Genomic DNA, 24,320 nt, shown 5'->3' with positions numbered 1-24,320 from the left:
CTCTGCTCCTCGCTTGGTTACGCAGTGACGGGCTCCATTAAAAGCCTGATCGACGGGATGAAAGACCTCCACATGCCAACACCCCCTCCACCCCCCACCACCACCACCCTCCCTCCTGCCAGACCACCTGTGAGGCTGGTATTCTTTTCTCTTCCTGACCTCCAGAACAAAGACAAACATGTTTATTTCAGTGCCTGTGTGGTGGTTCAAGGTTTGTGCGCTGAATGAGCAACATCATTTCCAAAATACTTCAGGGAGGTTTGTGGTGGGAGGAGGAGGGTGTAGAACAGGCTGATTGGGAGAAGATCAGAGATGCCTTTCATCGCACGGGGTCAACTCAATCATTGTACAAAGCCAACTGCATATCTATATTCTGTGGTCTATTTATAACCAGTAGCCCAAGCCAGCAGCAAGCAGCGGTATCACTGTTTGCATTCCAAGATCATTTTTTACTCTTGTGTTACAAAAATCCCTCTGCGAACACTAATCCTCCTCATATTGATTATCAGAGACACTAACATGAATGTGAACAAAAATCTCAAACACATACTGAAGTTCAACTTTCAAAGGTCGTAACAGTTAGATCTGATATGAGGCTACAACATGGAGCTCAATGGGATCAGTGATCCTCAGAGTGCTGCGGTCAGAGTCCCCTTTACTCTCCAGTAGAAATGTATGTGGTGATACTTTAAAATGCCCTGTCATTCCTGATGTACTTAAAAGCTTGACATTAAAAGAAGGGTTAAATTCAGGCCAATAAAATAAATTTTGGATGGTTGTTCATAAATGTATTACTTTATATATAAACATAGAAAATAAGTTTTAAGTATAAAAACAAATTTAAATAATTTCTAATCATTTATTGTAAATTTTCATTCATGAAACTCTGTTTTACCCTCTCTTCTATAAAATATATCACATACGTGAGACTTTTTGTTCATTTTTTTGGTGAAACCGTGTCACAGAGCTTTTGAATTAATGTTGGGAACACTCTGGAGTCTGTAGTTCTGATTAAGAACACGATTACTGATGTCAACCTGCCCACCCTCCAGCACTTGTGGACCTCCTGAGTCAGGAAACAGGCTGGGTAAATCATTGCAGACAACTCACACTCTGGATATAACTTATTTCAACTTGTCACCTCCAGTGGGCACTACAGAGCACTTTACAACCAGGCACAAGGAGAGTTTCTCTCCACACACCAACACACCCATGAACACTAACTTTAGCCATGTGAGGCCTCAGTGCAGCCCATCTATAATAACAATAAATGCCTGTACATATTAGCTGTGTGTTTATGTTTGCTCATGTTTGTTTGGCTTTGTTGTCTTGTTCTAGTCACTGTGCAAATGTATACCTTGTGTGTGTCAACAGCCTACAGTTTATTAAGTACATCAACTGAGACTAATGCAGTTTAATCCAGCAGCCATGCAATAAATCCTACCTTCATGAAGGGTATCATTTTTGGTTTTTGTTGAAGCTGTTTTTCAGCTTTGGGGTTATTTTGGAGACAGAGGTCTGTGGTGCTGTTGTGTTATACTGACAGGTGTTTCTAATATTTTGTAGACTGAAGGTAGACTGAATGACATTAGGACCTCCACTATGGTAGATTTTATTGCAGGTTGTTGTATTAGACTACATTAGTTTTAGCTGGTTGTACCTAATAAACTTGTAACTTGGCCAATACGTTGATGCTGATTCTGATTTTATTCATATTATCTTACAAATATACAATGCCATATAAAAATATACTAAAATATTTTATTTCATAGGTCAACTATTTCGTCATTTTTTAAGTATGTCCTGAAAAGCACAATGTGGTTTGGTATTAATTACAGGAAAAATGGAGACAAAGTTGTGAGACTGTTATTTTTGTTTGTTCATTTAGTTGTGGTGAGTCTATCATTGACCTTCAGATGGATTGCTATGCTAGAAATTTCATGTTTAAAGGAAGAAATTGTAATTCAATAAAATCTGTTGCCAAACATAACTGACATTTCTATTCCAGACCTATGGACACTATAAAGTAGCAAGTGCATTTTATTACTGATTTCAGCCCACAGTGTGAAATGAGCAAGTTCTGGCCGCATTGACAGTAAAAGCAGTGAAAGCTGGAAGAGCTGAAGCACTTGCGCCTGCGTACTCATATCAAAAATGACTAGAAGGGTCAATAGTTGATGCACATTGCAGTTAATTTAATCTAGACAACCAAACTAAGGTGCTTTCATTCGGAAAAGCCTCTGTTAAGTAAATTCATTTTAAGATTTTGGTTTAAAGACAAACCTGACCACTTCTCGAGGTCTAGTGTGGCTCAAGCGAAGCCGGAAGTTGCTGGGAGTGAGTCCTCTCGGCTCGGTAGTGATGACACACATCAGCACCAGCTTCTTCCAGAAGTTTCCTCGCTCGGTTTCCAGCTCGGCGGTAGCAGCTCGGACACACCTGTACGAACACTTTATATGTGGTTGTGTAGTTCAAGTTAAGTGACATTTTTTTCTGGGCGCGGCGCAGGGTTATAAGTTGTCTACTGTGACTGACAAGTGAGGAAAGCTAACCGTGACCGCTAGCTAGCCACAAGCTGCAGCAGTGACAGCTGTGGAGCCTGTGTTTAACCTGTCCCGCACACACAGGACACGCTGGTTGTGTCGCTGGAACTGAGCAGAAATTGAAGCAACTGCGTTGATAATGTTTTTATGACGTGGAAGAAGAAGTGACTGGTCATTGTAATGGGTAAAGATTACTACAAAGTGCTAGGAATAGCCAAAGGTGCGTCCGAAGATGAGATAAAAAAGGCGTACAGAAAACAGGCCCTGCGCTGCCATCCTGACAAGAACAAGTCTCCCGGAGCAGAAGATAAATTCAAGGAGATTGCTGAAGCCTATGATGTCCTCAGTGATGCCAAGAAAAAGGACATTTATGATCGCTTTGGAGAAGAAGGTAACTGAACTCCTCTCCTCACAACTTGCACATTGTTTAGTAGTTTGTGCCATTACTTTTCACACAACTCCTAGTGTTTAGTGTAATATTCAACAAACCTCTATTGGCACTTTTAACTTTCTGATTGTGTTGCATCTAGCTGATAAACTGGTGCATCCTCCCAATCGGTCATTGCTGTGTCTGGTATCTTTCTGCACCAGCAGCCAGACAATGCAAAGGGGCGTGTGTGTACAATAGGAGTAGCTGGAGAATTTACTGGAAACAACGAGTTCTTGCCTGACGTTTCAGTCTGTCACTGGAGTGATGATTCCGGTTTAACCCGTTCAAAAGTGAACAGATTTGTGACCTCAGGCTGTGGCAGAGACACAGACACAGATTTGACGACTTTTGGGCGTTTAAAAGCAAAAAAAGGCAAAAAACAAAACCGGAACTAAATTCTTTTTGAACTTCTATTCCTTGCAGGATGGTCATTTCTAGTCTTTCAACCAATTAATATTTTCATTATCAGTTTACACTTTTAAATTCTGTAGGGGTTAATAATTTGCTGGTAAAAGTAAATATAGGTAAGCATGTTAATATTAGCATTTGTTAGTTCTAACTTGAAAACAGTAATATTTTCGCTATCATTTCTTAATTAATGATAAAAACTGATGTAATTAAAGTAAGTCAAGTAATTAATTGAATTGCTGTTAAATGAATAACTGATCAACAGATTGATTGACAGATGATTGTTGGAGCACTATTCACCCCTAAGTGCCCACCCATTATTTCAATACTGTGTCGAGCCAAGTATGACTGGTTTATATGTAAAAGCTTTTGGTACTTACACAGAGGCCTTTATTTATTTACAACTTGAGCTCAACTAATAATGGATTTTTAAAACTGGTGTCTGTATTGATATTCAAAAGTCTAAAGAATCAGAAAACCATTTGTTGGCTGACATAAGTTTTTATCTCAAGGATATGAAATATGTTGATAAGCATTCCTTTAATGCTGAAACAATTAGTCTTTTAATCATGTGAGGATCAGCTGTTTTTGAAATTTTTGGTCTCAATGGTCACAACCGTTTTTTTCTTCAGGATGTTTTTTGTTTTTTGACCCCATATACACTAAATGATTAATCAGTTTATCAAGAAAATAATCTGCCGATATATCAATGTAATGTAAATAATAAGTAATTGCAGCCCTACATCCCTTCAATTTGGTTATTAAACAATTTTCACACAGATATTAGTGTGTGTTCTAAATTGCATTTTTTTTTTACTTATTTGGCAATAAATAATCACTCAATAGTTATTGTCAAAAGCGTGCAGTCCCAGATCTTCGATGTTTCTCCTTGTCTTTTCCTCCTCAGGATTAAAGGGTTCGGCTGGTGGTGGAGGTGGAGGACACAGTGGTCCAAGCTACAACTACACCTTCCATGGAGACCCACATGCGATCTTTGCTGAGTTCTTCGGAGGCCGGAGCCCGTTCGATCATTTCTTCTCACAGAATGGGGATGATGACATGGACATCCAGGACCCCTTCTCAGCATTTGGCATGGGAGGAATGGGTGGCATGGGTGGCATGGGTGGCATGGGTGGGTTCCACAGGTCGTTTAAATCCCACCCAGGAGGCCCTCACAGAGCACACGAGAAGAAGAAGGACCCGCCCGTGGTGCATGAGCTGAAGGTGAGCCTCGAAGAGGTTTTCTCAGGCTGCACCAAAAAGATGAAGATTTCTCGCAAGAGACTCAACCCGGACGGCTGCACCATACGTAACGAGGACAAGATTTTAACAGTCGACATCAAACGTGGCTGGAAGGAGGGGACAAAAATCACCTTTCCTAGGGAGGGAGATGAAACTCCCACCAACATTCCTGCAGATGTGGTGTTTGTGGTCAAAGATAAACCCCACCCGGTGTTCAGAAGAGAAGGCTCAGATATAATTTACCCTGCAAAAATATCACTCAGAGAAGTAAGTAAATGAGGATATCAGAACAGACATACATTTTTCCTTTTCATGCACAGGGAAAAAGACAAAAAATATTACCTGTTCCAGTAGCATTTTGACTAAAGATACTTAAAATTTAAACAAACATTGGAGGTTTTATCTCTTTGTCTAATTACCTCGTTTCCCATTCTCTCTCTATCTCCAGGCGTTGTGTGGATGCACCGTCAACGCCCCGACACTGGACGGCCGGACCATCACTGTGACTTCCAGAGACGTTGTCAAACCTGGAATGAAAAAGCGCATTGTTGGAGAGGGGCTGCCGCTTTCCAAGTGCCCTGAGAAGAGGGGTGACATGATCTTAGACTTCACCGTTAAATTCCCTGACAAACTAGGCCAAAGCACACGTGATGCACTTAAGCAGATACTTCCACCATGACTTGAAACAATGACAAAAATATAATAAAAATATAGCAAGTTAACATTTCCAGTGACACTCTCCAGTGTATCATCACATTTCGGCCTGGACAATTGATGCAGAGGGCAGATTTGGTTGTGTCTCTTCTTAACCCAGTATCCAGTCAGTTTAATGAGTGTCTTAAGGCCTGGAAACTGACAGGACAGTTGACTTTTCGCTTTGTGTGTGTGCATTCAGCTGAGGTTGAGTAACAGTGTTAAGTAACAGCCTGCCACAATGTCAGATTCAAGTCATTAAGTAAACAGTAGGAGGTATATGGTGTGTATATAGGTATTCATGCAATGTGTCAAGTGATAGGTTATGGTTTGGCTGCAAAAACGAGAAACCAAGATGGTTTTTTAAGACTTAAATGAATTGTACCACTTGAAAATTTAGTTCAGTAACAGAGGATTTGGTTTCACTGCAGCGGTTTTTGGGAGTGCTTTGACAGAGCACAGAGCCAGCTAATTTACTATACCTCAGGTGCACTCACGCATGCTTGAATGTAGCTATAACTACATTAATCAACAGGATACGACTTTGGTTGCTGTTAGATAAAACTGACACTTAAATACTGTGTGGATCCTGAGAAGTGAAAACATTAGTGTTTTACATACGGATGCACTGATTTGACCATTAGCATCAGCACTAATACTAAATATATTAAGTGGATCAGCATTAGCCAGATGTGACAGTTACAGTTTCTTTGTCAGCGTCATAATAAAATTCAGTCTTTGGTTACACTATTTGTAGGGCTACACCTAACTGTGGAAATCTTCATCTCCACTGAGTTCCACACAGTGATATAGCATTATAGAGATTTTAAATTTAGAAAACAGGGAGCACTTATATCAGATCGGTACTCTGTCAGCAGATATCTGAGTTAATGGATCAAAAAGGAGAGAAAAATCAGATTGGTGCATCCCTGGTGTTTAAGATGGCACATCTTGCAAAATGTTTACTTTTACTATCTCTTGTAGTACATCACTTTATTATGTAAAATATTTGACTTTTGTGCCAAATAATAGTCCCCTATGTAATTATAATATATGTATGTGTGTCTAAAAGTCTATCGAGAGCATGTGTGTGTCCTGTCATGTGCGACCAACAAATTACCAAAATCTTATCCTTTGAATCGTACCCCCTGAAGATGCACAGCGTATATGATAGTTCAGTTCCTCGTCATATGTTATTACTTTGTCAGTGAGGTTTGTTTTTTTTGTTTGTTTTTTCTTTCACACATAACAGGGTATAACCCTGGTGCATTAATATGGTACCAGGATCACTCTTTCAGAGATTGAGATGTGAAAATAAGTTTAAGCCCCTGACTTAAAGGCCTGAATATATTTTTGTTTGATTATTCTGTCTTATATCATACCTTCTCTTATAGCTCATACCTGACAGCATTTGCTCCAAGATGTACAGTGTCTGGAAATATTTAGTTTCACAGTTCAGTATTGAACTCTGTGTCTCTTTCAGCCCTGTGTAGCTTTGACTGTCGTGACGATGGAAGTTAGTAAACCAGTTGGTTCATTTGCACATTTTAAGTATTTTTGGTGTTGATGTGATTGTCAGAAGAGACGAAACAAACTTCATGACGGTCATTACTTGCCTCATCGTGCTCCTGCTGGAGTTTTAAGTTTCTAACACAAACATGTGGTTTAACATGAATGTAGAGATGTGTAATCTCTGTAATGTTTAACTTTTTTGTTTTAAAAAAGGATAATTGTTTTTTTTTCTTAAAATGTTTTCCTTTTTAAGGGAAAAAGGTGTAAGCATTATTTTTGTTTTACTTCTCGTTTATGTAGTTTTGAAATTCTTCAGGGTGTGATTCAGGATGTTATGATTTTTCACAACAAAGCTTTTATGAATTGATAATGGGATGAAAACTTTTAATAGATCTTTCCTATGCTGTGATGATTTGCATTTCCACATTAAAGAAACTGGCAAACCAAACGGCAAATATCTCATTGATTATATCCTGTATGTTTTAATTATTAAAGACATTTTAACAATTAAAGTATTCCTCCCTAAACCCTTCTGTCAAATATCACTGTATTTATGCTCTCCACTATAGATAGTTACCATCAGATATTTTTGTCTATATTGATGTACTAATCTATTATTTATTTTTCATTCAATATAATTAATAAAAAGAGCATTTTCTTTGCCATCGCCAAATATCTCTCAAAAAAAAAAAAAAAGTAAGATTCACCTCTTGTACTCAAACAGCTGCATTAGTGGTTGTGTTTAAAACAAGCATATGTATAGTGCCCGCTTATGGTCAAGGTTTTATTTTGAAGGTTTTAACCGGAAGTGTGACTATGGCTATGTGTCTGCCTTGATATTAGTGACATTGCAATTAAGGCAGGATAATTCTAGATTATATCTTTGTCATAACTACACATGCGACTGACTAAATCAAATAGTAACAGAAAGAGAAATACAGTATCAGACATTGCATCTTTTTTCTCTTTGATGAACAAAGTAGCTTTTAAAGACTGTTAGTAGTGCACATAATCACAGTACGAGCCTTGCACTGCAAGTACACCGTCTGCAGCCTATCAAAATTAATTTATAATCATGGGTTTCCCTGCAGCATACACTTCTGGCTACAACCTTCAAAATAAAACTTTTACAATAGTCAGGAGTACTTACACCCCGTGACCGCCAGAGGACAGTGTATACTCACGTCTATCAACTCTCTCAACCGAGAAGCTTTTCAGATTTGAAATGTAACTATGTACTACTGTACAAAATAAAGTGCAAACATGGCATTAAAATAAAAATTTTGGTATGAAAGTACAAATTTCATGTACATGTACTTTAGTATACCCCGATTGTGTTTTATAGGGAAACATTTTACTTTTTTAATCCACTATATTTATCTGACACATTTAGTCACTAGTTACTTTAAGAATTAGGATTTTAAGATATGATGCTTTGTTATCCATTAAACTACCCAACAGTTTAAAGTAAAACTGAAACCATTTGTTGATCAATCAAAATTAATTGGCAGCTATTTTGATAATAATTTAAGTCATCCACATGCAAAAAGTACTAAACGTTTAATAGGCCCAGCTTCTCAGATGTGGGAAATTTCTTCTTTTAATTATTAAAAAATGTATTTCAAGTAAAAGTAAAATTAAGTAAGTAAAAGTAAAATAACAAAACAATAACATACAATTTTGCTAGCTAAAATAACAGCAGACAAACTAATCCCGCATAAACTGCACAGCAGCTGTCCAAAGAGTCAAATGAATGACAGCTTGTGATTTGTTGACACCTTGGAACATTTGAATTTGAGAGCTTGACTGTATTATATTGTATTATATTTTGAATAGTCACCTGGTGCTGAATTTTGTGTATTCCTTTACATGAATGACAATTCCACCCTAAATGGATGCAGTAATCGCACAAAATGGTGCATGAAAATGTACCTGATTGTATTTAAATTGACTTTTTGATGTTCAAAATTTATAAAAGGAGAAACCCCGGAGCCCTCAGCTCAATGTGTCCCCCCAATGTTCAAACGGAACCTACGCCCATGGTTTTTATACTGTGGTATTAGTACTTTTACTTAAGCAACATTACCACTACAGGGCCTTTTCTTGTAATTGAGTATTTTTACAATGTGGTGTTAGTACTTCTACTTAGGTAAAGGATCTGAATACTTCTCCCAACACTGTTACGACTTCAGAACAATCGTTCCACTGAGAAGTGCGGTTTACGAGGAACCCTGAAGGCGTCCTTGTTCCACCCCTGCTGGGCAGGCAGAAAGATAAATCTACCCCTGCATACCGATACAGACATACTTAATTTACCCTACAATCTGCCCCTGGATGAGCCCACCTGTCCGGAGGGGAGCAACAAAACATACTGGACTTTCTCTGCCAACGTAACGTTATTTTTAACAACTCACAGCAGCACCGTTAGCTGGCTAAGCTAGCAGGAAGAGGTAGCTAACGACACTTGGCTAAAACTCCTGCTCCGGTAAGAACGACCGGCCTGCCGTGTTTACTCCCTCATGTCCACATCCATTGATCACAGTTAATCTAGCTAACTAACCTCCATACGTCAGAAATAGTAAATCTATAACTTACTAGCGGGATCAACAGACAGTGATTTAGCTTCCGTTTTAGTAGCTAAATGCTAAGTTGCTGGCTACATGAGAGTTGTCTGTTTGTGTTGCTAGAAGTGAAAGATAAGTGTGTCAGCGCTACCAGCTAACATTAGCAAGGTATAATCTTAAGGAAGAGCTATGCTAATTATAATATTTCTTAATGTTCACAGCATTACATATTACTTTGGGTTAAATTGCTTGTACAATCGATATGTCATTGCATTGGTAAATGTATGAATATTGAACAGTGTCTGTTTCTGTGTTACAGCTGAAGACCTCCCACTGCAGGGTGCTGGACCTTACAGACTCAGTTATGTGAACTGCTCTGATGTGTAGATGTGTAAACCCTGACAGTGCCTGGCTAAGACAGCTCTTTAGCTGGTCTAGAGGACCATACTATAGCTGTGACATAAACCTCCAACAGACCTGCCACTGATTTGGCTGAACAGGTGTATGTTGGCGTGGATTGTAGCATAAGTCCCCAGAGCAGCCTCCTCCCCTCCACTCCCTCTGCTCTCCCTGTAGGACTACTATGCCTCTTGGTTTGGGAAGAAGGAAGAAGGCGTCCCCGTTAGTGGAGAACGAGGAAGCGGAGCCCATCCGCGCAGGTCTCAATGTGCCGGGTATGGATGGCCTAGATGGGGGTGTTGTCGGGCTGGGAGAAGGTGCCACCTCTGAAGGTCTGCCTCCCCCACCCAGCAGCATGAGACCTCGCCTCATCTTCCACACCCAGCTCGCTCACGGCAGCCCTACCGGCCGTATAGAGGGCTTCAGCAATGTCCGGGAACTCTATGCCAAGATTGGTGAGGCCTTTGGGATACCACCATCTGAGGTGAGTGAGTGTGTTGACTAGGACTAAAACAATTTTGCTGATCGACAGATAAATTATTTTACTATTTGATTGAAAATGTTTGGAAAAAGGCTAAAGATTCCCTTCGGGCAGCTCCTTCAGCTTCAAATGACTGTTTTCTGTTTCTCTCTGTCATACAGTATATCGTAGTAAACTGTATATCTTTGTGTTTTGGACTTTCGGTCGGACAAAACAATACATTTTAAGATGTCAGCTTTGTTTGTTGTGTCCCTCCTCAGGTTATGTTTTGCACACTGAACACTCACAAGGTGGACATGGATAAACTGTTGGGAGGTCAAATTGGACTGGAGGACTTTATTTTTGCCCACATTAAAGGCCAAAAGAAGGAAATAGACGTGTTCAAAGGGGAAGATGCACTAGGGTTGACGATCACTGATAATGGAGCTGGCTATGCTTTCATCAAGGTGAGGAACATTGAACTGTCCTAGGAAATTGATTTGTTTTGAGTCAAGTGTCCACAGGGAGAGACATGACCCTGGACTAAACATAGACATAACAGCTGCACATAGGATGAGAATAAATTACATGTATTAAGGAAAACACAACAAGATGTGTAGTGTGTTGGTTTGTTAATTTGATATTTGCTGTTTTCAGAGAATCCGTGAGGGGAGCGTCATCCACCAGATTCAGGTTATTAACGTGGGCGATATGATCGAGTCTATCAACGGCCATCGCCTGATAGGCTGCCGACACTACGAGGTGGCCAAAATGCTGAAGGAGCTGCCCAAAGGGAAGGAGTTCACCATCAAGCTGGTGGAGCCTCTCAAGGCCTTTGGTAAGTGTGGGAGGAGGAAACATTAAGTCATCTGAGAGATGAGTTTAATTGTGACATATGTAAGACAGTGTTGTGGTGTGGCAGCACAACATGCTTCTCATTCTTAAGTCAGAGCCTCATCTGCACTACCTGAAACAATCACTATGCACTCTGAGTTACTCTCATACTCCACTAATAGCAGGTAATTATGTCGTACTTGTGGCTATGAAGGCTGCACTCAAGTTTAGATTTTATAGCGTTTAATTCGACATACTAAATTTTTTTTAAACTTTATTTTCAGTCATCATAGTAGTTTAATATATATAGTTTATAGTATTCTAAAACCTTACCACATAAAAGACAGAAGCCTAACTTATTGAAATAAGTGCCTTTGCTGCTCATAGTAAACATGAAATATATTAAGCCATTTTCTTCAGTTAAAATAAGCAACAGCCTGAAAAGGATCACACCAAAAAATGGATGAAATGGAGTTTATCTAAAGAGTAGGTGATAGTGTTACAGGGCATGATGTTCAGCACTGTCACAGCTTGACAATGAAGAAGGAAGCCATTTTTTTTTAGTACTGTCCAAAGTGTTGATGGGATGTTTGATTGCTTTGTGTAGATATGATCAGCCAGCGGTCTGGAGGGTCCAGGTCGGCATCAGGGGTTCAGCTGGGGACTGGCAGAGGAACCCTCCGGCTGCGATCTAAAGGTCCTGCTACTGTGGAAGAACTGGTGAGTGTGTTTACAACACCTGTTGACTAATAACAGGTTTTTGTGCTGTTTAAAAAATGTTTATAATTTGCTGAGTTTGTGTGTTGTGTTTTTTTTTTCCCTCCAGCCTTCTGCGTTTGAGGAAAAGGCCATTGAGAAGGTGGACGACCTGCTTGAGAGCTACATGGGCATCAGAGACAGCGAGCTTGGTAAGTGTGTCTTTGCGAGTGTGTTTTGGCTCTAATGGTGTTATAATTGATTAGTGTTATTTGCGGTCCATCTGGATGGACGAACAACCCAAACCCCGGTACAAGAAGCATTATGTTCTCTGGTTGTCCACCCATCCGTCCCATTCTCATGAATGCAATATCTCAGGAACGCCTGGAGGATATTTCTTCTACAAATTTGGCACAGATGTCTGATTACAGTTTGGTGGTCAAAGGTGAAAGCCACTGTGACCTCAAAATATGAATCAGCTTTTAATTGGCTCTTAAGAGGCCAGTCCACAGAACACTGGGGCCACAATTTTATAACATTTGCAGCCTGCAGAGCTGCTAGTTCATTGACCACAGAGCAAAACACGATTTTAGTTCTGCAGTTTGAAAGAGAAAGCCATTTTATCATTATCACCTTGAAAGACAAATTAACATAAAAGGGATAAAAGAACAAAAAAAGAACAACAGCCGTGGCCTGAGGCATTGGCACTTAGGCACTGTGACCTCACAAAACACAGTTTTGTCCATAACTCAAGAATTCGTATGCTAATTGTGGTGAAATACACTTAAAACCTTTCATTAAATTCATTCCAAGTCTCCACTGCATATATTATATGAGCCTGGACAGACATGGATGCAAACTGCAACTTAACTGCTTAGCAGAGGCAAACAACTGCAAGACAGTAATTCTAGTGTGTTCACTAAATGTTCTCTGACCTCTCTCTCTCCCTTAGCGGCTACCATGGTGGAGCTGGGAAAGGACAAAAAGAACCCTGATGAGTTTGCCGAGGCTTTAGATGAAACCCTGGGAGATTTCGCCTTCCCTGATGAATTTGTTTTCGACGTCTGGGGTGCCATCGGTGATGCTAAGGTTGGGCGGGTGTAACCACAGAAACTAATGGAGCAGAACAACTTCTGCGTGCGTGACGCCCACAACATTTAAGCACTACTAGGAAACACAACACTACCGTCATGAGTTTGTTTTTATTCCAGTGTATACTCCTACTATTTTTAATTTAGAGTGTACCCTTTTGGGAGACTCTGCCTAGACAAAGAGGATAATACCAGTTAATGGGAGAGGAAGGTGTCTGTGATGACTTCCCAAGTGCTTTTATTTGTCTTCCGGCTTTATCCAGAAACTACAAGCACGCTGATGAGCATTCCCTTTGACCGCATCACATGAACCTGCATGTCATTGTTGTAGTTGCTGGCAGTGGAACAAGTACAGCACAAGTCTCTAATATGGGAGAAATGACAGACAACGGCTAACACAAAGTAGATATTTGATACTTAGCAAAAAAAAAAATGTGATTTTTTTCTTTTTTTTTTCCACATTGCACTGTTGCACTGCGCTGTAAACCAACAATAGACGTGAACAGAGATTGCACTGTACCTCACCTGGTGAGCGGCACAGTTATTGCACAGTACAAGGCATCGGCCTCCCTGAAACACAGTACAGTGTCATCCTGAAACACTCGATGTTACTCTTACGGATCGGTTTTACAAGCATGTGCTGTTATATTTTTATCTTCATCATGAATTCTGCTGGTTTTCTGTTCTTTTGTTTGTTTGTTTTTGTTGTTTTTTTTATGGTAAAAGAAAACAATATGGTTGCAGAAAGGTCGTAGTAAACTGTAGCTCCTGACTTAAAGATCAGTGGTGTTTGCCCACTGTTGACACACTCCATGCTGTAATGAAGTCAGCTGTGCAGACAGCAGCACATTCCTTACTTTCATACATTTGACAGTGTTAAAAAAGAATCAGTGTTAATTGACCTTTTTACTGAAGGTCAATATGTGGGAGTGAGAAGCAGATTGGTTTCCAGGTTTGTGGATTGTGTGGATTTTTTTTATAGTTAGTGTTTTTATATAAAGTGATGTGATGTCTATTTTAAAACAAGGTGTGTGATGAAGAATTTGATTGTGTTGGAACTACTTAATGGTTTTGAAGCATTACAGAGAGCAGTATTAATGAAAAGAGAGAGGCATGAGATGGAGTAGTTGTGTAAGGAAAAAAAAAAGAAAAAGGATTTGTTAAGAACAAAATGCCTTTATTTTTTTCTCATTTCATGCATTTTATACATTTTGTTAGAAGTATGGATTCTGGTGCATGATGGTGCTGAAAAATGAAGTATACTGTCACTGGAGCAGAATGATACCAAACTACTTCCATCATGTGTCCAGCAGAGGAAAAACAGGCAGTGTCGCACCCACTACTCTGCGTAGGTAAACACATGTCTTAAAAAAAATCCTTTGGTGTTAACCTTTACAGTATATCCAAATGTATGAAGCTATTTTGTAGTTTTGTTTCATTCTTTACAGTTAATGAATATCTAAATGGGGTTATGTATTGAAACTGATGCTAGAACACTGTAACACTGAGAAGAAGACATTATTTTGATGGCTTTGTATTACACTGTTGTCATTGTCCAATTATAATGCAATAATAACATCAACATGGCAGTTTTCTTTCTGTTTGGTCTTTGCTACACACACACACACACACACACACTGGGAGTTAAGTTTTCTGCTGTTAAGAATAAGGAGAGAGAATGCTGTGATCTGCTGGATTGTTTTGCAATATTATGTGTGTGTGTGTGTGTGTGCGCGCGCGTGTGTGTCTTCCCCCTCCTGTGTCCTCCTGAAATATGTATGACATTTAACGAGACAGCAAAATCACTGTGAGTGTCAGCAGGCCATCACAGGTAATGTAATAAGATCTACCCTAGTAGACTTGATAGTGCTGGTTAAGCTCAGCAGGGTCATTTGCAGGCCTCACATGTAAATCAAGGAAGGTGGTAAAGTGAAGAGATCTGTCCCAGTTCAACACAAAATATGTTTTGTAGTATTTTTAGATTATAAATGTGCAACAGCAGAGTTTTATGCAGCTGTTTTGAATTCTGTAAAATCACCAGTGCCCTACTATACCCAGCTTCTACCTCCTGCATCTGCTCTTCTTGTCACTCAAAATTAAACTAAAAACTGCCAGAGCACTTCCGCAGCACACTTTCTTCTGTGAAGAAGAAAAACATCCCTCTTGACTCAGCTGGAGTCCTGCTTCACAGAGCCCTGGTGTGGCTTGCAGATAAGGGTTGATGACATGTCCTGTATTTACTACAAGTGAAGTAAACCAGTTCTTCAAGTCCCAGCTGATCTATAACCCTGGTTGCTCATAAACTGTCTTCAGATTACTCTGTGGACTACAGTCAGAGAGGAGTACTTCTCCTTATTATCAGAGTGCACTTTCTGGAACAGAACAACCACAGCTTTAAAAGCAGTGTCCCGCCAACAGGAACCTACCATGGCGTTGCGCCCACGAGCTTCCTCTCAACCTGGGAAACTTTCTTTCCTCCAGAGTCCCAAGGTAGCTTTAGCCCTTCGGCCGCGGGCTGTTTCCTCGCGCTCAGGCTCCATGCTGGAAGAGGAACTGTCCTGTCCTGTTTGCTGTGAGATCTTCAAGGAACCTGTGGTGCTCAAGTGCAGCCACAGCTTCTGCCGGGCCTGCCTGCAGCAGTTCTGGAACAAGAAGAAAGCCAGGCGCGAGTGTCCCGTCTGCAGGAGGAAATGCTCCCTGACAGAGCCCACGGTCAGCCTGGCCCTGAAGAACGTGGCCGACACCTTCCTGAAGGAGCAGGAGCGCAAGACGTCCCCAGCTGGGACGGTGGCCGGGTGGACAGGGGAGGAAGCAGGGATGGTGGAGGTGAAGTGCACCACACACGAGGAGGTTCTCAAACTCTTCTGTCTAGATGACTTTGAAGTCTTGTGCTGTGTGTGTCACACCTCCAAGAAGCACCAAGGACACAGAGTGTGTCCCTTAGAAGAGGGAGCGCAGGACCTCAAGGTAATCTGCTCTTGTCTGTCTGCAGTCCCTCAGGCTTTTAAAAAGACTACCTGCTTACAGTTATTAATTGAGATGCACTGAGGGATTTAACCATTATAATCCACATTTTAAAATTTCACATCACTGCTCTGAAACTCAGAAAAGTGGTTATACTTGACATCCCTTCTTAGTAGCTGTGCAAAGTCAGGAACATCAGAAACACTTCCCATTTTAGGCTCAGTGTCATCAAGATGATGTTAGGATCATTTTCAGCTGCCAGTTTCTAGGATGAACATTCTGTGACATTTTGACACGTTCTCTGCCCTCACCCCTCAGGCAGAGCTGAAGAAAGAGCTGATTCCTCTGAAGAAGAACCTGCGTCACCTGTATGAGGCCAAGCAGGAGTGTGATGACACAACTGTCCACATCAAGGTATCAATAAACACAAAGATCCACGAAACACTAGAGGATCTGCATGATCACTGAAGTTGAGCCGCCCACTGTTAGTGTATAAACATGTCAGCCAAGGTGTTATAAAAGACGCATAGTTTCCCTAAGACGCATAGTTTCCCATGGAGATGTTTTTTTTTTTTTGTTTGTTTTTTTAAGCTACAGGATTTTTAATTAAGTGTTTGGTACAAAAATGAACTGAGTCCAAGAGATATATCATAGTGATGCTTTCAGAGATAAATAATGGAACCCACAGAATCCTAAAAGGGTTGTATTAGGGTTATGATGATATTATGATTATTTTCTTCTCCTTGTATGGACAGGGAACACATTTAATCAAGATTTCAAGACATAATCTAAAAATAAATCCAAGTAATCCAAAAGTAATGACCTTATTGCTCTTATTTTGACAATCCCAAAGGGGATGTAGATAAAGAGAAGCCGACACAGACAAGGCTTTTTTTACATTCAGTATATTTTCCTGTTGACCCACGTCTGCTAGAACCAGACTCAGGCCACAGAGAAGGAGATCAAGGAGGAGTTTGAGCAGCTCCGTGAGTTTCTGCAGAGGGAGGAGGCGGCCCGACTGGCCTCTCTGCAGCAGGAGGACGAGGAGAAGAGGGAGCTGGTGAAGAAGAAGTCCGACAGCATCACCAGAGACATCCTCACCTTCTCTCACGCCGTCATTGCCATTGAGAACGAGATCGCGTCCAGTGATGCTCTCTTCCTTCAGGTGAGAGGATTCGAAATGTTTTCCTCTCTCTGAATTCGCTTGACCTTGCAGCGGTTGTAAAACTCTCTCTTTTGATTTCAGAATTATGCTAATACGAAGAAAAGGTAAGACACGTTTAATCTTCTGCAGTATCTACTTTATAAGTAGATTGAGCTTTCTAGTTATACTCCTGCATGGCATTCTCTTCTCAGGGCACAGATCCCACAGAAGGATCCAGAAAAAGTGTCAGGTGCTCTTATGAATGTGGCCAAACACGTCAGTTCCCTCAAGTACCACGTGTGGGAGAAGATGGTGGAGCTGGTTCAGTACAGTAAGCACTCAACAGGCTGTGTGTGTGTGTGAAATCTGATATCGTTGCTTTTAATTGTGGAGCCCTTTTTAGAGATGTGCCTTGAATTTTGAGAGGAAATCGTCCGCTTTCCTTCATCTGTTTTTTTTCTCTTTTCCTTTTAGCACCCATCACCCTGGACCCCAACACTGCCTACTCTTGGTTGTCTCTCTCCTCAGACCTGACCAGTGTGGCCAACAGCGGATCCCTGAAGCAGCTCCCGGACAATCCTGAACGTTTTGGCCACTTTGTGTTCGTGCTGGGCTCAGAGGGCTTCACCTCGGGCCGCCACGCCTGGGAAGTGGACATTGGCGACAAGGTGGACTGGATGCTCGGGGTGGTCAAGGAGTCCATCGACAGGAAAGGCCGCATTTCTGGCTGTCCCGAGGGCGGCTTTTGGATGATCTCGCACTACGAGGGCGAGTACTCGGCCATGACGAGACCCAGCACCCCGCTTCACCCGGAGGGGGAGCTGACCCGAGTCCGGGTGCAGCTGGACTACGACTCCGGAGAGGTGATCTTCTCCAACCCGGTCAGCATGACGCCCATCTACACCTTCAACGACTTCTTCACTGAGAAGATGTACCCCTTCTTCTGCCCCGGAGCCAACATCAATGGGAATAACCCCAAACCCCTCAAGATCTGCCCCGTCAAAGTGGCTGTGTGGAACAGTGCGACGTGGTGATTTGAGAAAACCTTATAGAGAACATAAATGCATGAGTATCAAATCGTTTAAGCAGATGATGTCGGTGTGTAAAATAAGCATCGACTGAGTGATTAGAACAATAATTGGCTTATTTCACAGGGGTTCATTTAGTGATTGACTGCAGTTAACGAAGCACAAAGCAGCTGTTTAAAGCTTCCAGGGGATGGACCTGCCTTTATAATCCACAAGGGCTCCATCTGCTTCTCAGTCAGGGAGGCCATCAAGCTCAGCATCCCCTGCACACACTCTCCTGAGCATCAATCTCCCCCTGGTGGTCACAAACACACAACTATGAAGACTCGCACAGGACTCGAATTCATCTCACTGTTAGTTAAAAAACTAAGAAGCATATAAAAAGCGGTGGCAAAGCAAGGTCATGGGAGAATTATGAGTGCAAAGACACAGCAAAGTCTAAAGGCTTAAAACCAACTTGAAACTAAATGCAAGAGTAAAAAAAGCCAGTCCTGCATTACATGTCCATTTTATGCCGATCAATATTCTAATGCAGCTTTCAAGTGTCTGCATGAGCGCCCGTTTATTTCACAAAGCAGAATAAGAAAATTAGGTAGATACTGGAGGCTGTAATCCTGTGATCCTGGTGGACTGGATTTGAAGATGACATTTTATGACTGTGATTCTGGCACATATATTGCAGCTGTTTCTTTGCTATTTTCAGAAATCACAAAGTCACTGCATAAACATTTAACCATTGTGTGTGAAATATGAAATCATACAACATGACGTCAATATTGTGCTTCTCAGTTAATAAAGTAAACATTCAGAGTCAACTCTGGTTCCTCCACATTGTTTCACTGTATATACTTCAGGGATGAACCAGTGAGGTCAGTGGAAACTTGCTGACTCACCTCCTGCCTACCCTTGTCAGTGTGTACGTGGCCAGGGTGCAGCTCAGAAAACAGGATCTCGTCCTTCTACAGCTCCTCTGGAGTGTCAGTGTCTCAGTGTGTTCAAACCTTCCTGCGAGCAGAGGAGTGGGAGGAAAAGGAGGGAGCAGAGAAAAGAACAGTGACAGAGCAGCTGGGGTGACGGGTGAACAGTTCCCCTGGATGGCTGTAAGATGAGGCCTTTGAGTAGCAGGGCACAGTGACAGCAGGCTGTCTGTAAATATCTTGCTGATGCGATAGAAGACGGCTGGGAAGCAGGCATATGAGGATTCTGATGAACCCAGAAGTGAGGAGATGCTGAGGACGGCTGCTTTGCTGCTGGAAAACTCAGACATCTCACTCGCCGTCGCTATTGCACAAAATTCTAATGATGACCACTGAGAGGAAGAGAGGAAGTCGGAGGGTGGGAACTGGAAACTTTCACCGAATAGTGGTTTGGCGCCACCCAATTTCCTTCTTTTATTTTGAAAAAATGCAGCATTACAAGTTGTGTGTTAGTTACAACACTTGGTCCTCCTCTTTCCTCATTTTGGCCCATGGCATTGGTGTTGACGGTCTTCTGCAAGTCCTCAGGACCGGTGTCCTGCAGGCTGCCTCTGGCCAGGAACCCTGCATTGTTAATCAGCACGGTGAGACCCCCGGTCCCCATTGGAAAGCACACCTGCTAGGCAAACCGTTTTAAGCCACAAAGGTCAGTGGCATCTGACAGAGAGAGAAAGAAAGTGGAGCATCAGCTGCGCTCAACGGCAGATAGTCAGACAGGCCTACTCACAGAGTCGAGGCCAGCCTTGACTTGGGAGCAGGATGGAGCGGTTAATAGAATATGACAGAGGAACAGAGCTTGATGCGAATGATGTTGTGATGCTTCTTTGCCAGTATTTGAAATACCTGTAAACACAGAGAAAACAGTTTCATCACCCAGATGATGCAAAAACGAATCCTGCACACTTGTACTCATCTTTATCTATGCAGGATTTTTGCTTCTTGTAAGTCATACCAACTCTTGCACCAATCCCTGAGCTTATTGAGGCACAGAGGAGGTTAAGACTCTCACCTCAGCCCTTCTGGGTCCCTGCAACAGGCATCCAGCTTTCTCACTGGACGGGGGGCCTCCACCACATTTGCTTAACCGTCCCCAGACTCAAGCCTCACACCGACTGCTTGGACCGCCATTTCCTCTGCCTCATTTTGCACAGTTCTCCAACTGAGCCCTTACATTCAGGCTCTGTTCAGTGTTGAGTCTTTATCTTGGCCACACCCATGCTCTCATATCACGTAGTGTGTTCATTCTTCCGCTATTCAAGTCAGGCATACAGAGAGCTGAGTTCTAGATGAATTCTTTCCGTAAAAGGAAGTGAATAAACTTCCAGCGGGCAAAAGCAAACTCATGGCAGCAAAGAAAAGAAATAAATATGATGATGATGATAATGTTTAAACATGCTAGACGAAGAGAATGGTTCAATTTTTCAAAGCTCTGAGTAAAGCAACACAAACAGAAAAGATGTCTAGTGAGCTGACCCCTGGTTAAAAACACACCTTGGGTTTTGTTCACACAATCTTACCCTAACAGTATACACATGAAGAGACATGTTGGACTTATTTAAGTCACGCAGGTGTAACACCTGTGATCTTTGGTGAGGGAGGGGGACATTACAGGAAATGAATTAGAGCCATTTAATGTGAATCACACACAGTGTTCATGTATGAAAGCAGAAATAACTGTGACCTCGGTAAACCACAGGAGAGACACACTGCGTCAGACAATCAAGTGATTCATTTAGGAAATAAAACAATGTGACACCTTTGATGTCAAGCGGTTTTACATGTGCCAATCGGTACATGATGCCATGAATCTAATGCTTGAAGTGGTTGTGAGAAGATTCCGCTTAACAGCTGCACAAATTGACACCAAAACAACAATAAAGCAATGACAAGCTATAATGACTGACTTTAATATGTACATATTTCCATCTGTTTTAATGGCACTGAAGCTACAGCAGTGGTGTTTGGCAGGGGGCGCCGGTTAGCGCTCCCACCACATGGCTGCACCGTTTCTGTGCGAAACGGCCCGTTCAGAACTTCTGACAAAAGATTTACAGAGGCCTGCAAATCCTTGGTAAACAAATGGCATAAATGTCCACCCTAACAAGTGATTCACTGTAATATCAATAATACTGTAGCATATTGAAATCTCATGTTTCTTTAAACAATTGAAAATTTATGACATAAGATAAACAAGCAGAATGATTTCACTCTACTGGCACATTTTTCACTTGTTTTTAGAGAAACAAGATTTTTTTCTGATTGAGTCCCAAATTATAATATATATGTCTATACTAAAATAACAAACTAATTACTTGTTAAAGTGGATATTTATAGCTGTGTGCAATAAATACGGCGAATATTTACTTGTAAAGCTTATAACAGGTTGACAGTTGGATCAACACCTTTCTGACTCTCAAAAAGGTTCAATTATAAGCTTTACAAAGGTTGTACTGTATTTGTTGCAGGGTTATTATGTCACGGTATATTATTTTGTCCATCCCCTGCATCTCTAACATGCATGTCAGCAAAAGCAAGCTGGTGGCTGGGCGGCTCACACCGACTGGCAGAAGCAGAGAAAGCGGGACTTTAAGAAAAAATGCCCTGCACTGACCATGTGTGCTCGCTGTCTGATTTTGTCCCTTGTTGAGACCGGTGCTCTTTGGGTTCCTCCACTGCTGGTGAGCGTAAAATTAATGTGTGTGTTTGAGGGTGTAAGCGACAGGTACACAGTTTCAAAAGGGCTTTATGAAGACCAAATAAAAAAAGAAAAAGAAAAAAAAGAAAGAGAGAAAACTTCACAGGATGTCTGCACTGTAGCGTCACTTCCAGATACGTCAAACAACATTAAGTGTGACGACACATGCCTACCACAAAGAGAAGGACACAAAGAATACATCCCTTGACTTTCATTTGGCAGCAGATTCCTTTGGCTGTCCGCATAAAATTGGCAGTGTCTTGCTCTTGATCCATAAGCACATGTACACATTCGTTCACGCACCTGCAGATACATACAGTACACGCATACATACACGCCGCACATACATGATGCAGTACATAACATGCACATACACAGATATAAATACATACAGTTTTTCATTAAATGCACTTCTGTGTCCGCAGCTCTCCGCTTTGAAAATAGGAAGGTGCATAAATAAAACATTCCCAATCGTTATAGAAAAGGTCCATGCATGTCCGGCACCTCTGAGTTCAACTAGACTGAATGTGGAGGAAAATATGAAGGCAATGTGCCGTCGGGCTGAATTCCACCCCGTAGAACCAGTTCTTCATTTCTGCTTCTCCCTCAAGAGTGTGTTGTTGTGTCTCCTCTCTCTGGCAGTGGTTTGACAGTATGACAGTATATTTGTCTTTTTTTTTTTTTCTTTTTCCTTTTTTTTAAGTCTCTCACAGATGGGTGCTGTCCTGCGTATCGAACCTGTGGCTCTCTGAGAGCCCGGCATTGCACTTCCTGTTGCTCCCCTGATTGGGTACCAGAGAGAGGGGATCTGGTCTAATCAGGTATCTGCAGATAGAGCAGCAAACAGCATCCTGTAATATTTTATAGTTTTCATGGTGTGCTCATTTTACAGCGCTATCAATTACATTTATGTTTGTGTACTCACACGACATCGTGAAGCTCCAGTCTGGTATCTGGAGAAGGGTTGATAAGGATGTACGACAGTCTGTTCCCTTGGTCTGTCATCCCATCTGACACAGGAAGAACAGAGGTGAGTGGGGCAGGAAATAAAATAGGCACAGGATATACAGCAGGCTGTGCTACATCCGTGCTCTACAAACAGAATAGAGGTTACGTTACAGTGAGTCATGAGACAGGAAGACAAATTTAGATAAAAATGGAAACAGGCAGAATACATAGAGAGTAACAGACAGTAAACAAACAGTGGGGGAAGAGGCACTCAGATCCTTCACTTAAGTTAAAGCACCAATACAACGATGTAGAAATACTCCATTACAAATAAAGATCCAAATGTTTTCATGCACCAAAAGAAAAAGAAAAATGTGTCCTATGAATGGCATGTTATTTTTTTATAACTTTATTAGATAGTTAGTACTGATACATTAATATACATATAGCATTTTATTATTGCAGCTTGTCAAGGTGGAGCAAGTCTTAAATCCTTTATACACAGTTATGTATTATTTTGCTGGATTTTTGGATCTTAAGCATTGAAGAATTTAATCTCTTTGACATCTGAAATGAAACAAGGAGTCCAGCCAACCAGACACTGCTTTTTTGTAAGGGCCAAAGGGGCCATAAGCCAAAAAGGTTGGTCTAATTTTTAATGAGACATTGTATTTTATAACCTTATTGTGTGTTACTTATGTAAATATTAATTTGTATGGTAACTAGTAACAGTAGTTCTGTACTTGAGGTCAGGAGCGGAGTGGCACAGACTTACTGAATCCAGTTGGAGAAAGGCCCAAATGTTTCATCCTAGTTCGCACTAAGGCGTTGAGTTCCTGCCTCTCCGAGCGCCTGAACAGGGTCAGTCTCTGCTGGCTGATCCTCTCTGCCGCACTCCCCGGACCCCCCTTGGCCCCGCTGGAGCCCCGACCTCCCTTCCTGCTCAGCCGCCGTGCCCACTGCATGCTCTTCCTCCTGAGCAGCGGGTGGTCGGAGGAGTGGGAGGAGGTGGAGATGGGCTCAGAGGAGGTGGAGTTACGGTGTGCGCTGGTCCGGGACAACAGGGGCTCTCTGGGTTCTCTGGTGTCCTCGTAGTCCTCCACTGTGATGGATACCTGGGACTGAGACACACACATATAACCGCATATTCACATACACAAACCTTTCATTTCCTCACGTGGTGTAATCAACCTGTTATCACACAGATTTTATTAAATTCTTCACCAGTACTGACTCTGATTTCTCACAATGAGGAGGAATTAATACTTTCTTATCATGGTAGAAATGAATGATGAACAAGATACACTCTGCTGCATGTACTGAATAGTCCAAAAGAACCATCGCACCCCTGGTTTTTCTTTAAGAAATGAATGAACTGTTAATCGCCACTGCACCATTCTTAATATATGATATGACTGTGCATTTGTTTTTTTACTGTTGCAGCCTGTGGAGCTCCTCTGTTTCACATGTCAAAACTAAGACCCGACTGTGTCTTCATAGCTCTGCATCTATTTGTTGGCAAAACATGGACAAATTCAATCAGCATTTGGAGAAAATGACTCTATTTAAACGAACCTTATAAGGGGACGTGCAGAAATGTTATTGTAGTCAATGAAAGAGAGACATTTTAGTAACTGGGAGCAAAGAGAAAATCTTTTGAGAGTGTGTTTAGTTTAATATATTAACAATTGG

General features: G+C 41.5%; 4 protein-coding genes across 9 annotated transcripts in view; 3 read left to right on the top strand and 1 right to left on the bottom strand.

Annotated features, from left to right (window-relative positions):
• The first annotated feature begins 2,357 nt into the window (after nucleotides 1-2,357).
• dnajb1a (DnaJ heat shock protein family (Hsp40) member B1a) lies at nucleotides 2,358-7,276 on the top strand. Its single transcript, XM_056400405.1, has 3 exons — nucleotides 2,358-2,934; nucleotides 4,289-4,890; nucleotides 5,072-7,276. The coding sequence occupies exons 1-3, from the start codon at nucleotides 2,724-2,726 to the stop codon at nucleotides 5,300-5,302; spliced, it is 1,044 nt and encodes a 347-aa protein (XP_056256380.1). The 5' UTR covers nucleotides 2,358-2,723; the 3' UTR covers nucleotides 5,303-7,276.
• Nucleotides 7,277-9,041: 1,765 nt separating this feature from the next.
• On the top strand, nucleotides 9,042-14,454 carry gipc1 (GIPC PDZ domain containing family, member 1). The gene is made up of 7 exons (XM_056400406.1): nucleotides 9,042-9,313; nucleotides 9,712-10,275; nucleotides 10,533-10,718; nucleotides 10,909-11,089; nucleotides 11,693-11,805; nucleotides 11,912-11,993; nucleotides 12,734-14,454. Exons 2-7 carry the CDS (start codon nucleotides 9,976-9,978, stop codon nucleotides 12,883-12,885), a joined length of 1,014 nt encoding a protein of 337 aa, XP_056256381.1. The 5' UTR covers nucleotides 9,042-9,313; nucleotides 9,712-9,975; the 3' UTR covers nucleotides 12,886-14,454.
• Nucleotides 14,455-14,589: 135 nt separating this feature from the next.
• On the top strand, nucleotides 14,590-18,823 carry trim35-12 (tripartite motif containing 35-12). Its single transcript, XM_056400404.1, has 6 exons — nucleotides 14,590-15,839; nucleotides 16,155-16,250; nucleotides 16,771-17,001; nucleotides 17,083-17,105; nucleotides 17,193-17,311; nucleotides 17,455-18,823. Exons 1-6 carry the CDS (start codon nucleotides 15,300-15,302, stop codon nucleotides 18,012-18,014), a joined length of 1,569 nt encoding a protein of 522 aa, XP_056256379.1. The 5' UTR covers nucleotides 14,590-15,299; the 3' UTR covers nucleotides 18,015-18,823.
• A 2,053-nt stretch (nucleotides 18,824-20,876) lies between these two features.
• LOC130184473 (potassium channel subfamily T member 2) overlaps nucleotides 20,877-24,320 on the bottom strand; it is a 36,106-nt gene continuing 32,662 nt past the window's right edge. For all 6 annotated transcript variants that reach the window (XM_056400397.1, XM_056400403.1, XM_056400398.1 and 3 more), the window contains 3 exons: nucleotides 23,404-23,749; nucleotides 22,606-22,690; nucleotides 20,877-22,505 (listed from right to left, as the gene is read on the bottom strand). In XM_056400397.1, the coding sequence (XP_056256372.1) occupies nucleotides 22,388-22,505; nucleotides 22,606-22,690; nucleotides 23,404-23,749 (549 nt within the window). In that variant the 3' untranslated portion in view covers nucleotides 20,877-22,387. The remainder of the gene's footprint in view (nucleotides 22,506-22,605; nucleotides 22,691-23,403; nucleotides 23,750-24,320) is intronic.

Source organism: Seriola aureovittata, chromosome 17 (assembly GCF_021018895.1).
Source record: "Seriola aureovittata isolate HTS-2021-v1 ecotype China chromosome 17, ASM2101889v1, whole genome shotgun sequence".
NCBI lineage: Eukaryota > Metazoa > Chordata > Actinopteri > Carangiformes > Carangidae > Seriola > Seriola aureovittata.
This window is presented reverse-complemented; position numbering and strand designations above follow the sequence as displayed.